Genomic DNA, 13,322 nt, shown 5'->3' with positions numbered 1-13,322 from the left:
AACATTGGTGACATTTTCTTCTCCTTAAAAAGCTTAGAAATGTTCCTGCTAAGGACATCTTCAATCAAAACAAAAATCAAGGAAGAAAGGGTATCACCTTAACGTAAACCTCTATTAATTTTGAAGAACCCTTCCGGACGGAAATTTAAAAGAACAGAAATACGATCAGATTGTAAGATACAATGGATCCATGTACACCAATCCTCAGAGAAACCATACCTGCGGAGCACCTCCAAAACAAAAAGACCAACTAACAGTATCAAAAGCCTGGGAAATATCCAATTTCATTCCCAAATCGCCATCCTTGCTTTTAATATGAAGCTCATTAACCATCTCAGAGGCCAAGCTAATATTTTCGTGAATATTTCTCTCTTTCATGAAAGCCACTTGTTTCTCACAGACAAGTTTTTCCAAAACACTTCCCAGTCTGGTAGTTAAAATTTTAGTAAAGATCTTGAAAAAGAAATTACTAAGGCCAATAGGTCTAAAATTCCGAAGAGAATTAGCTTCTCTAACCTTTGCCAGGAGAATAATAAGACTCGAATTAGCCCCACTAGGAGTAAATTTATGTTGCCAACAAAAAAGAATTACTACAAATAAATCATGTTGGATAATCTCCCAACAATGCCTATAGAAACAACCCGAGAAACCATCAGGACCCGGAGCATTGTCAGCCCCTAAATCAAAAACAACCTTTTGAATCTCCTCCACCATAGGCAAACTATCCATACGCTGTTGTTCCTCCAAAGTAATAGACAAATGATCGTAATCAAAAATCTGATCTTCAACCGGCATTTCCACACCATTAAACTTTTTCTCATAATAAGAAACAACATGTTGGCACAATTGATCCCCATCTGTGATAGTATTACCAGCATCATCCACAAGCTCGGAAATAGTGTTATTACCTCTACAAATGCGAATGGTATTATGCAGAAAACTAGAGTTACTAGCTCCCTCCAAAATCCATTTGTTCCTTGCTTTTTGGGGAAGCATAATATTTTATTGCTTGGTCAAAATACTCAGTTGAGAACTCTCACTTATGCTGATCAAGTTAAGGGAAAACAACAGTTGCCAACAACCTCAATAGACCTAAGTTCGCTACCTATTCCAACTGTGAAAGAAGGGAAACCTGCTGTGGTGCTTCCTGAATCGTTCTATTTGGAAGGATGTGATATTTGGAAATTTACCCTTATTGGGCGTTTAGATTTAAAAGGAGTTAACTTTCAAGATGTGAAGAACAACCTTGAGGAACAATGGCAGTTAGGTCAGGGACGTGTCCAATTTGTTCCAATGAACAAGGGTTTCTTTACAATCAAGTTGCAATCACAAGCTGATAAAGACAAGTTGTTGAAAGTTGAAGCAAAAAAATTCCCTACAATAATGAAGATTATCTTTGAATGTTTCCCAAAAACCCTAAAGATCCTTGAAAGAGCTCTGAGAAAATCTAAAAAGCTCAGGAATACTCCAAAAAGCTTTGAAAAACTTAAATTTAGTTATACTCTGTAGCACCGTGATTTACATGCTTGGAGATTCGTTAAAGAATGATAATAAAAATCTCAACAGTAGTGGAGATCAACAGTATCTACTGGTCAGGGGATTTGTTAAAGAGCTCTGAAAACTCTAAAAAGCCTTGAAAACTCTAAGAAACCCTGAAAACTCTAAAGAGCTCTGAAAAACTCTAAAAACCTCTGAAAAAGCCTTAAGTTAATTATATTTCGTAGCACTAGTATCTACTGGTCAGGGGATTCGTTAAAGACAACTGAAAGTAACTTAATTCTTTATAAAGAATGATACTAAAAAAATTTCTGCAATAATGAAGATTATTTTTTAATGTTTCCTAAAAAACCTAAAGATCCCTGAAAGAGCTCTGAGAAACTCTAAAAATCTCAGGATGACTCGAAAAAGCTTTTAAAAGCTTAAATTTAATTTTATTCTGTAGCACTCGGATCTACAAGCTAGGAGATTCGTTAAAGAATCATAATAACAAATCCCTACAATAGTGAAGATCAACTTCGGATATTCTCTAAAAAGCCTTGAAAACTCTAAAAAACCCTGAAAACTCTAAAAAGCTTTAAAATATCTAAAGAGCTCTGAAAAATCTAAAGAGCTCTGAAAAACTCTAAAAACCTTTGAAAAAGCTTTAAATTAATTATATTTCGTAGCATTAGTATCTACTTGCCAGGGGATTCGTTAAAGCGAACTGAGAGTAACTTAATTCTTTATAAAGAATGATACTAACAAAATTCCCTACAATAATGAAGATTATCTTTTAATGTTTCCTAAAAACTCTAAAGATCCCTGAAAGAGCTCTGAGAAACTCTAAAAAGCTCAGGAAGACTCCAAAAAACTTTGAAAAGCTTAAATTTAATTATACTCTGTAGCACTGGGATCTACAAGCTAGGAGATTCGTTAAAGAATAAAAATAACAAATCTCTACAATAGTGAAGATCAACTTTCAATGTTCTCTAAAAAGCCTTGAAAACTCTAAAAAACCCTGAAAACTTCTAAAAAGCCCAAAAATATCTAAAGATCTCTGAAAAATCTAAAGAGCTATGAAAAACTCTAAAAACCTCTGAAAAAGCTTTAAGTTAATTATATTTCGTAGCACTAGTATCTAATGGCCAGGAGATTCGTTAAAGCCAACTGAAAGTAACTTAATTCTTTATAAAGAATAATACTAACAAAATTCCCTACAATAATGAAGATTATCTTTTAATGTTTCCTAAAAACCCTAAAGATCCCTGAAAGAGCTCTGAGAAACTCAAAAAAGCTCAGGCAGACTCCAAAAACGCTTTGAAAAGCTTAAATTTAATTATACTCTGTAGCACTGGGATGTACAAGCTAGGAGATTCGTTAAAGAATAATAATAACAAATCTCTACAATAGTGAAGATCAACTTTGAATGTTCTATAAAAATCCTTGAAAACTCTAAAAAACCCTGAAAAAGCTTTAAGTTAATTATATTTCGTAGCACTAGTATCTACTGGCAAGGGGATTCGTTAAAGCCAACTGAAAGTAACCTAATTCTTTATAAAGAATAATACTAACATCATTCCCTACAATAATGAAGATTAGCTTTAAATGTTTTCTAGAACACTAAATAGCCTGAAAGAGCTTAGAGAAACTCTAAAAAGATTTGAAAAGCTTAAATTTAGTTATACTCCATAGCACCTTGATCTACAAGCTAGGATATTCGTTAAAGAATGGTAATTACAAATCCCTACAATAGTGAAGATCAACTTTGAATGTTCTCTTAAAAGCCTTGAAAACTCTAAAAAACCATGAAAACTCTAAAAATCCCAAAAATATCTAAAGACCTCTGAAAAATCTAAAGAGCTTTGAAAAATTCTAAAAACCTCTGAAAAAGCTTTAAGTTAATTATATTTTGTAGCACTAATATCTATTAGCCAAGGGATTCGTTAAAGCCAACTGAAAGTAACTTAATTCTTTATAAAGAATGATACTAACAAAATTCCCTACAGTAATGAAGATTATCTTTGAATGTTTCCTAAAAACCCTAAACAACCCTGAAAGAGCTCTGAGAAACTCTAAAAAGCTCAGGCAGACTCCAAAAAGCTTGGAAAAGCTTATATTTTATTATACTTTGTAGCACTAGGATCTACAAGCTAGGAGATTCGTTAAAGAATGATAATAACAAATCCCTACAATAGTGAAGATCAACTTTGAATGTTCTCTAGAAAGACTTGAAAACTCTAAAAAACCATGGAAACTCTAAAAAGCCCTAAAATATTTAAAGGGCTCTAAAAAAATCTAAAGAGCTCTGAAAAACTCTAAAAACCTCTGAAAAAGCTTTAAGTTAATCATATTTCGTAGCACTAGTGTCTACTTGCCAGGGGATTCGTTAAAGCCAACTGAAAGTAACTTAATTCTTTATAAAGAATGATACTAACAAAATTCCCTACAATAATGAAGATTATCTTTGAATGTTTCCTAGAAACCCTAAAGATCCCTGAAAAGAGCTTTGAGAAACTCTAAAAAGCTTTGAAAAGCTTAAATTTAGTTATATTCCATAGCACCGTGATCTACAAGCTAGGAGATTCGTTAAAGAATGATAATAACAAATCCCAACAATAGTGAAGTTCAACTTTTAATGTTCACTAAAAAGCCTTGAAAACTAAAAAACTATAAAAAACTCTAAAATATCTAAAGAGGTCTAGAAAACTCTAAAAACCTTTGAAAAAGCTTTAAGTTAATTATATTTCGTAGCACTATTATCTACTTGCCAGGGATTCGCTAAAGCTAACTGAAAGTAACTTAATTCTTTATAAAGCATGATAATAAAAAAATTCCCTACAATAATGAAGATTATCTTTGAATGTTTCCCAAAAACCCTAAAGATCCTTGAAAGAGCTCTGAGAAAATCTAAAAAGCTCAGGAATACTCCAAAAAGCTTTGAAAAACTTAAATTTAGTTATACTCTGTAGCACCGTGATCTACATGCTTGGAGATTCGTTAAAGAATGATAATAAAAATCTCTACAGTAGTGAAGATCAACTTTGAATGTTCTCTAAAAAGCCTTGAAAACTCTAAGAAACCCTGAAAACTCTAAAGAGCCCTAAAATATCTAAAGAGCTCTGAAAAACTCTAAAAACCTCTGAAAAAGTCTTAAGTTAATTATATTTTGTAGCACTAGTATCTACTGGTCAGGGGATTCGTTAAAGCCAACTGAAAGTAACTTAATTCTTTATAAAGAATGATACTAAAAAAATTTCTGCAATAATGAAGATTATCTTTTAATGTTTCCTAAAAAATCTAAAGATCCCTGAAAGAGCTCTGAGAAACTCTAAAAAGCTCAGGATGACTCCAAAAAGCTTTTAAAAGCTTAAATTTAATTATATTCTGTAGCACTCGGATCTACAAGCTAGGAGATTCGTTAAAGAATCATAATAACAAATCCCTACAATAGTGAAGATCAACTTTGGATATTCTCTAAAAAGCCTTGAAAACTCTAAAAAACCCCGAAAACTCTAAAAAGCCTTAAAATATCTAAAGAGCTCTGAAAAATCTAAAGAGCTCTGAAAAACTCTAAAAACCTCTGAAAAATCTTTAAATTAATTATATTTCGTAGCATTAGTATCTACTTGCCAGGGGATTCGTTAAAGCGAACTGAGAGTAACTTAATTCTTTATAAATAATGATACTAACAAAATTCCCTACAATAATGAAGATTGTCTTTTAATGTTTCCTAAAAACTCTAAAGATCCTTGAAAGATCTCTGAGAAACTCTAAAAAGCTCGGGCAGACTCCAAAAAGCTTTGAAAAGCTTAAATTTAATTATACTTTGTAGCACTGGGATCTACAAGCTAGGAGATTCGTTAAAGAATAAAAATAACAAATCTCTACAATAGTGAAGATCAACTTTCAATGTTCTCTAAAGAGCCTTGAAAACTCTAAAAAACCCTGAAAACTTCTAAAAAGCCCAAAAAAATCTAAAGATCTCTGAAAAACTCTAAAAACCTCTGAAAAAGCTTTAAGTTAATTATATTTCGTAGCACTATTATCTACTTGCCAGGGATTCGCTAAAGCTAACTGAAAGTAACTTAATTCTTTATAAAGCATGATAATAAAAAAATTCCCTACAATAATGAAGATTATCTTTGAATGTTTCCCAAAAACCCTAAACATCCTTGAAAGAGCTCTGAGAAAATCTAAAAAGCTCAGGAATACTCCAAAAAGCTTTGAAAAACTTAAAATTAGTTATACTCTATAGCACCTTGATCTACATGCTTGGAGATTCGTTAAAGAATAATAATAAAAATCTCTACAGTAGTGAAGATCAACTTTGAATGTTCTCTAAAAAGCCTTGAAAACTCTAAGAAACCCTGAAAACTCTAAAGAGCCCTAAAATATCTAAAGAGCTCTGAAAAACTCTAAAAACCTCTAAAAAAGCCTTAAGTTAATTATATTTTGTAGCACTAGTATCTAATGGTCAGGAGATTCGTTAAAGCCAACTGAAAGTAACTTAATTCTTTATAAAGAATGATACTAAAAAAATTTCTGCAATAATGAAGATTATCTTTTAATGTTTCCAAAAACCATAAAGATCCCTGAAAGAGCTCCGAGAAACTCTAAAAAGCTCAGGCAGACTCCAAAAAGCTTTGGAAAACTTAAATTTAATTATATTTTGTAGCAATGGGATGTACAAGCTAGCAGATTCGTTAAAGAATCATAATAACAACTCCTTACAATAGTGATGATCAACTTTGGATGTTCTCTAAAAAGCCTTGAAAACTCTAAAAAACCCTGAAAAACTCTAGAAAGCCCTAAAATATCTAAAGAGCTCTGAAAAATATAAAGAGCTCTGAAAAACTCTAAAAACCTCTGAAAAAGCTTTAAATTAATTATATTTCGTAGCACTAGTATGTACTTGCCAGGGGATTCATTAAAGCGAACCGAGAGTAACTTAATTCTTTATAAAGAATTTTACTAAAAAAATTCCCTACAATAATGAAGATTATCTTTGAATGTTTCCTAAAAACCCTAAAGATCCCTGAAAAGAGCTTTGAGAAACTCTAGAAAGCTTAAATTTAATTATATTCCATAGCACCGTGATCTACATGCTTGGAGATTCGTTAAAGAATGATAATAAAAATCTCTACAGTAGTGAAGATCAACTTTGAATGTTCTCTAAAAAGCCTTGAAAACTCTAAGAAACCCTGAAAACTCTAAAAGGCCCTAAAATATCTAAAGAGCTCTGAAAAACTCTAAAAACCTCTGAAAAAGCTTTAAGTTAATTATATTTCGTAGCACTAGTATCTACTGGCCAGGGGATTCGTTAAAGCCAACTGAAAGTAACTTAATTCTTTATAAAGAATGATACTAAAAAATTTCTGCAATAATGAAGATTATCTTTTAATGTTTCCTAAAAACCCTAAAGATCCCTGAAAGAGCTCTGAGAAACTCTAAATAGCTCAGGCAGACTCCAAAAAGCTTTGAAAAGCTTAAATTTAATTATATTCTGTATCACTGGGATCTACAAGTTAGGAGATTCGTTAAAGAATAATAATAAAAACTCTCTACAATAGTGAAGATCAACTTTGAATGTTCTCTAAAAAGCCTTGAAAACTCTAAAAAACCCTGAAAATTTCTAAAAAGCCCAAAAATATCTAAAGATCTCTGAAAAATCTAAAGAGCTCTGAAAAACTCTAGAAACCTCTGAAAAAGCTTTAAGTTAATTATATTTCGTAGCACTAGTATCTACTGTCCAGGGGATTTGTTAAAGCCAACTGAAAGTAACTTAATTCTTTATAAAGAATAATACTAACAAAATTCCCTACAATAATGAAGATTAGTTTTAAATGTTTTCTAGAACACTAAATAGCCCTGAAAGAGCTTAGAGAAACTCTAAAAACCTCAGGAAGACTCCAAAAACATTTGAAAAGCTTAAATTTAGTTATACTCCATAGCACCTTGATCTACAAGCTAGGAGATTCGTTAACGAATGGTAATAACAAATCCCTACAATAGTGAAGGTCAACTTTGAATGTTCTCTTAAAAGCCTTGAAAACTCTAAAAAAATCTGAAAACTCTAAAAAGCCCAAAAATATCTAAAGACCTCTGAAAAATCTAAAGAGCTTTGAAAAACTCTAAAAACCTCTGAAAAAGCTTTAAGTTAATTATATTTCGTAGCACTAGTATCTACTAGCCATGGGATTCGTTAAAGCCAACTGAAAGTAACTTAATTCTTTATAAAGAATGATACTAACGAAATTCCCTACAATAATGGAGATTATCTTTGAATGTTTCCTAAAAACCCTAAACATCCCTGAAAGAGCTCTGAGAAAATCTAAAAAGCTCAGGCAGACTCCAAAAAGCTTTGAAAAACTTAAATTTAAGTATATTCTGTAGCACTGGGATCTACAACCTAGGAGATTCGTTAAAGAATCATAATAACAAATCCCTACAATAGTGAAGATCAACTTTGGATGTTCTCTAAAAAGCCTTGAAAACTCTAAAAAACCCTGAAAACTCTAAAAAGCCCTAAAATATCTAAAGAGCTCTGAAAAATCTAAAGAGCTCTGAAAAACTCTAATAACCTCTGAAAAAGCTTAAAATTAATTAAATTTCGTAGCACTAGTATCTACTTGTCAGGGGATTTGTTAAAGCGAACTGAGTGTAACTTAATTCTTTATAAAGAATGATACTAACAAAATTCCCTACAATAATGAAGATTATCTTTTAATGTTTCATAAAAACCCTAAAGATCCCTGAAAGAGCTCTGAGAAACTCTAAAAAGCTCAGGTAGACTCCAAAAAGCTTTGAAAAGCTTAAATTTAATTATACTCTGTAGCACTGGGATCTACAAGCTAGGAGATTCGTTAAAGAATAATAATAACAAATCTCTACAATAGTGAAGATCAACTTTGAATGTTCTCTTAAAATCCTTGAAAACTCTAAAATACCCTGAAAACTTCTAAAAAGCCCAAAAATATCTAAAGATCTCTGAAAAATCTAAAGAGCTCTGAAAAACTCTAAAAACCTCTGAAAAAGGTTTAAGTTAATTATATTTCGTAGCACTAGTATCTACTGGCCAGGGGATTCGTTAAATCCAACTGAAAGTAACTTAATTCTTTATAAAGAATAATACTAACAAAATTCCCTACAATAATGAAGATTAGCTTTAAATGTTTTCTAGAACACTAAATAGCCCTGAAAGAGCTTAGAGAAACTCAAAAAACCTCAGGAAGACTCCAAAAATATTTGAAAAGCTTAAATTTAGTTATACTCCATAGCACCTTGATCTACAATCTAGGAGATTCGTTAAAGAATGGTAAATAGTGAAGATCAACTTTGAATGTTCTCTTAAAAGCCTTGAAAACTCTAAAAACCCAAAAATATATAAAGACCTCTGAAAAATCTAAAGAGCTTTGAAAAACTCTAAAAACCTCTGAAAAAGCTTTAAGTTAATTATATTTCATAGCACTAGTATCTACTATCCAGGGGATTCGTTAAAGCCAACTGAAAGTAACTTAATTCTTTATAAAGAATGAGACTAACGAAATTCCCTACAATAATGAAGATTATCTTTGAATGTTTCCTAAAAACCCTAAACATCCCTGAAAGAGCTCTGAGAAACTCTAAAAAGCTCAGGCAGACTCCAAAAAGCTTGGAAAGCTTATATTTAATTATACTCTGTAGCACTAGGATCTACAAGCTAGGAGATTCGTTAAAGAATGATAATAACAAATCCCTACAATAGTGAAGATCAACTTTGAATGTTCTTTAGAAAAACTTGTAAACTCTAAAAAACCCTGGAAACTCTAAAAGGCCCTAAAATATCTAAAGGGCTCTAAAAAAATACAAAGAGCTCTGAAAAACTCTAAAACCTATGAAAAAGCTTTAAATTAATTATATTTCGTAGCACTAGTATCTACTTGCCAGGGGATTCGTTAAAGCCAACTGAAAGTAACTTAATTCTTTATAAAGAATGATACTAACAAAATTCCCTACAATAATGAAGATTATCTTTGAATGTTCCTAAAAACCCTAAAGATCCCTGAAAAAAGCTTTGAGAAACTCTAAAAAGCTTTGAAAAGCTTAAATTTAATTATATTCCATAGCACCGTGATCTACAAGTTAGGAGATTCGTTAAAGAATGATAATAACAAAACTCTAAAAAGCCCTAAAATATCTAAAGAGCTCTGGAAAACTCTAAAAACCTCTGAAAAAGCTTTAAGTTAATTATATTTCGTAGCACTATTATCTACTTGCCAGGGATTCGCTAAAGCTAACTGAAAGTAACTTAATTTTTTATAAAGCATGATAATAAAAAAATTCCCTACAATAATGAAGATTATCTTTGAATGTTTCCTAAAAACCCTAAAGATCCTTGAAAGAGCTCTGAGAAAATCTAAAAAGCTGAGGAAGACTCCAAAAAGCTTTGAGAAACTTAAATTTAGTTATACCTTGTAGCACCGTGATCTACATGCTTTGAGATTCGTTAAAGAATGATAATAAAAATCTCTACAGTAGTGAAGATCAACTTTGAATGTTCTCTAAAAAGCCTTGAAAACTCTTAGAAACCCTGAAAACTCTAAAAATCCCTAAAATATCTAAAGAGCTCTAAAAAACTCGAAAAACCTCTGAAAAAGCTTTAAGTTAATTATATTTCGTAGCACTAGTATCTACTGGCCAGGGGATTCGTTAAAGCCAACTGAAAGTAACTTAATTCTTCATAAAGAATGATATTAAAAAAATTCTGCTATAATGAAGATTATCTTTTAATGTTTCCTAAATACCCTAAAGATCCCTGAAAGAGCTCTGAGAAACTCTAAAAAGCTCAGGCAGACTCCAAAAAGCTTTGAAAAGCTTAAATTTAATTATATTATGTATCACTGGGATCTACAAGCTAGGAGATTCGTTAAAGAATCATAATAACAAATCCCTACAATAGTGAAGATCAACTTTGGATGTTCTCTAAAAAGCCTTGAAAACTCTAAAAAACCCTGAAAACTCTAAAAAGCCCTAAAATATCTAAAGAGTTCTGAAAAATCTAAAGAGCTCTGAAAAACTCTAAAAACCTCTGAAAAAGCTTTAAATTAATTATATTTCATAGCACTAGTATCTACTTGCCAGGGGATTCATTAAAGCGAATTGAGAGTAACTTAATTCTTTATAAAGAATGATACTAACAAAATTCCCTACAATAATGAAGATTATCTTTTAATGTTTCCTAAAAACCCTAAAGATCCGTAAAAGAGCTCTGAGAAACTCTAAAAAGCTCAGGCAGACTCCAAAAAGCTTTGAAAAGCTTAAATTTAATTATATTCTGTATCACTGGGATCTACAAGCTAGGAGATTCGTTAAAGAATCATAATAACAAATCCCTACAATAGTGAAGATCAACTTTGGATGTTCTCTAAAAATCCTTGAAAACTCCAAAAAACTCTGAAAACTCTAAAAAGCCCAAAAATATCTAAAGACCTCTGAAAAATCTAAAGAGCTTTGAAAAACTCTAAAAACCTCTGAAAAAGCTTTAAGTTAATTATATTTCGTAGCACTAGTATCTACTAGCCATGGGATTCGTTAAAGCCAACTGAAAGTAACTTAATTCTTTATAAAGAATGATACTAACGAAATTCCCTACAATAATGGAGATTATCTTTTAATATTTCCTAAAAACCCTAAACATCCCTGAAAGAGCTCTGAGAAACTCTAAAAATCTCAGGCAGACTCCAAAAGGCTTGGAAAAGCTTATATTTAATTATACTCTGTAGCACTAGGATCTACAAGCTAGAAGATTCGTTAAAGAATGATAATAACAAATCCCTACAATAGTGAAGATCAACTTTCAATGTTCTCTAGAAAGACTTGAAAACTCTAAAAAAACCTGGAAATCTAAGAAGCCCTAAAATATCTAAAGGGCTCTATAAAAATCTAAAGAGCTCTTAAAAACTCTAAAAACCTCTGAAAAAGCTTTAAGTTAATTATATTTCGTAGCACTAGTATCTACTTGCCAGGGGATTCGTTAAAGCCAACTGAAAGTAACTTAATTCTTTATAAAGAATGATACTAACAAAATTCCCTACAATAATGAAGATTATCTTTGAATGTTTCCTAAAAACCCTAAAGATCCCTGAAAAGATCTTTGAGAAACTCTAAAAAGCTTTGAAAAGCTTAAATTTAATTATATTCCATAGCACCGTGATCTACAAGCTAGGAGATTCGTTAAAGAATGATAATAACAAATCCCTACAATAGTGAAGTTCAAATTTTAATGTTCACTAAAAAGCCTTGAAAACTAAAAAACCCTTAAAACTCTAAAAAGCCCAAAATATATAAATAGCTCTGGAAAACTCTAAAAACCTCTGAAAAAGCTTTAAGTTAATTATATTTCGTAGCACTATTATCTACTTGCCAGGGGATTCGTTAAAGTTAACTGAAAGTAATTTAGTTCTTTATAAAGCGTGATACTAACAAAATTCCCTACAATAATGAAGATTATCTTTGAATGTTTCCTAAAAACCCTAAAGATCCTTGAAAGAGCTCTGAAAAAATCTAAAAAGCTCAGGAAGACTCCAAAAAGCTTAAATTTAGTTATACTGTGTAGCATCGTGATCTACAAGCTTGGAGATTCGTTAAAGAATGATAATAAAAATCCCTACAATATTGAAGATCAACTTTGAATGTTCTCTAAAAAGCCTTGAAAACTCTAAAAAAGCCTGAAAACTCTAAAAAGCCCTAAGATATCTAAAGAGCTCTGAAAAACTCTAAAAACCTCTGAAAAAGCTTTAAGTTAATTATATTTAGTAGCATTAGTATCTACTGGCCAAGGGATTCGTTAAAGACAACTGAAAGTAACTTAATTCTTTATAAAGAATGATACTAAAAAAATTACTGCAATAATGAAGATTATCTTTAATGTTTCCTAAAAACACTAAAGATCCCTGAAAGAGCTCTGAGAAACTCTAAAAAGCTCAGGCAGACTCCAAAAAGCTTCGAAAAGCTTAAATTTAATTATATTATGTAGCACTGGGTTTTTTTTTTGCTAGGTTTATGTAGCACTGGGATCTACAAGCTAGGAGATTTGTTAAAGAATCATAATAACAAATCCCTACAATAGTGAAGATCAACTTTGGATGTTCTCTAAAAATCCTTGAAAACTCTAAAAAACCCTGAAAGCTCTAAAAAGACCTAAAATATCTAAAGAGCTCTGAAAAATCTAAAGAGCTCTGAAAAATACTAAAAACCTCTGAAAAAGCTTTCAATTAATTATATTTCGTAGCACTAGTAACTACTTGCCAGGGGATTCGTTAAAGCCAACTGAGAGTAACTTAATTCTTTATAAAAATGATACTAACAAAATTCCCTACAATAATGAAGATTATCTTTTAATGTTTCCTAAAAACCCTAAAGATCCCTGAAAGAGCTCTGAGAAACTCTAAAAAGCTCAGGCAGACTTCAAAAAGCTTTGAAAAGCTTAAATTTAATTATACTCTGTGGCACTGGGATCTACAAGCTAGGAGATTCGTTAAAGAATAATAATAACAAATCTCTACAATAGTGAAGATCAACTTTGAATGTTCTCTAAAAAGCCTTGAAAACTCTAAAAAAACCCTGAAAACTCAAAAAAGCCCAAAAATATCTAAAGAGATCTGAAAAACTCTAAAAACTTCTGAAAAAGCTTTAAGTTAATTATATTTCGTAGCACTAGTATCTACTCGCCAGGGATTCGTTAAAGCCAACTGAAAGTAACTTAATTCTTTATAAAGAATGATACTAATAAAATTCCATACAATAATAAAGATTATATTTGAATGTTTCCTAAAAACCCTAAATATCCCTGAAAAGAGCTTTGA

The 13,322-nt window shown here is 31.3% G+C and overlaps 1 protein-coding gene across 1 annotated transcript; it reads right to left on the bottom strand.

The window, feature by feature from the left end:
• Positions 1–204: 204 nt before the first annotated feature.
• On the bottom strand, positions 205–996 carry LOC113356686. The gene has a single exon (XM_026599896.1). It carries the CDS (start codon positions 994–996, stop codon positions 205–207), a length of 792 nt encoding a protein of 263 aa, XP_026455681.1.
• Positions 997–13,322: the final 12,326 nt, after the last annotated feature.

This window comes from Papaver somniferum, chromosome 1, assembly GCF_003573695.1.
Source record: "Papaver somniferum cultivar HN1 chromosome 1, ASM357369v1, whole genome shotgun sequence".
Taxonomy (NCBI): Eukaryota; Viridiplantae; Streptophyta; class Magnoliopsida; order Ranunculales; family Papaveraceae; genus Papaver; species Papaver somniferum.
The sequence above is the reverse complement of the archived record's forward strand: the minus strand, read 5'-3'. Positions and strand labels throughout refer to the sequence as shown.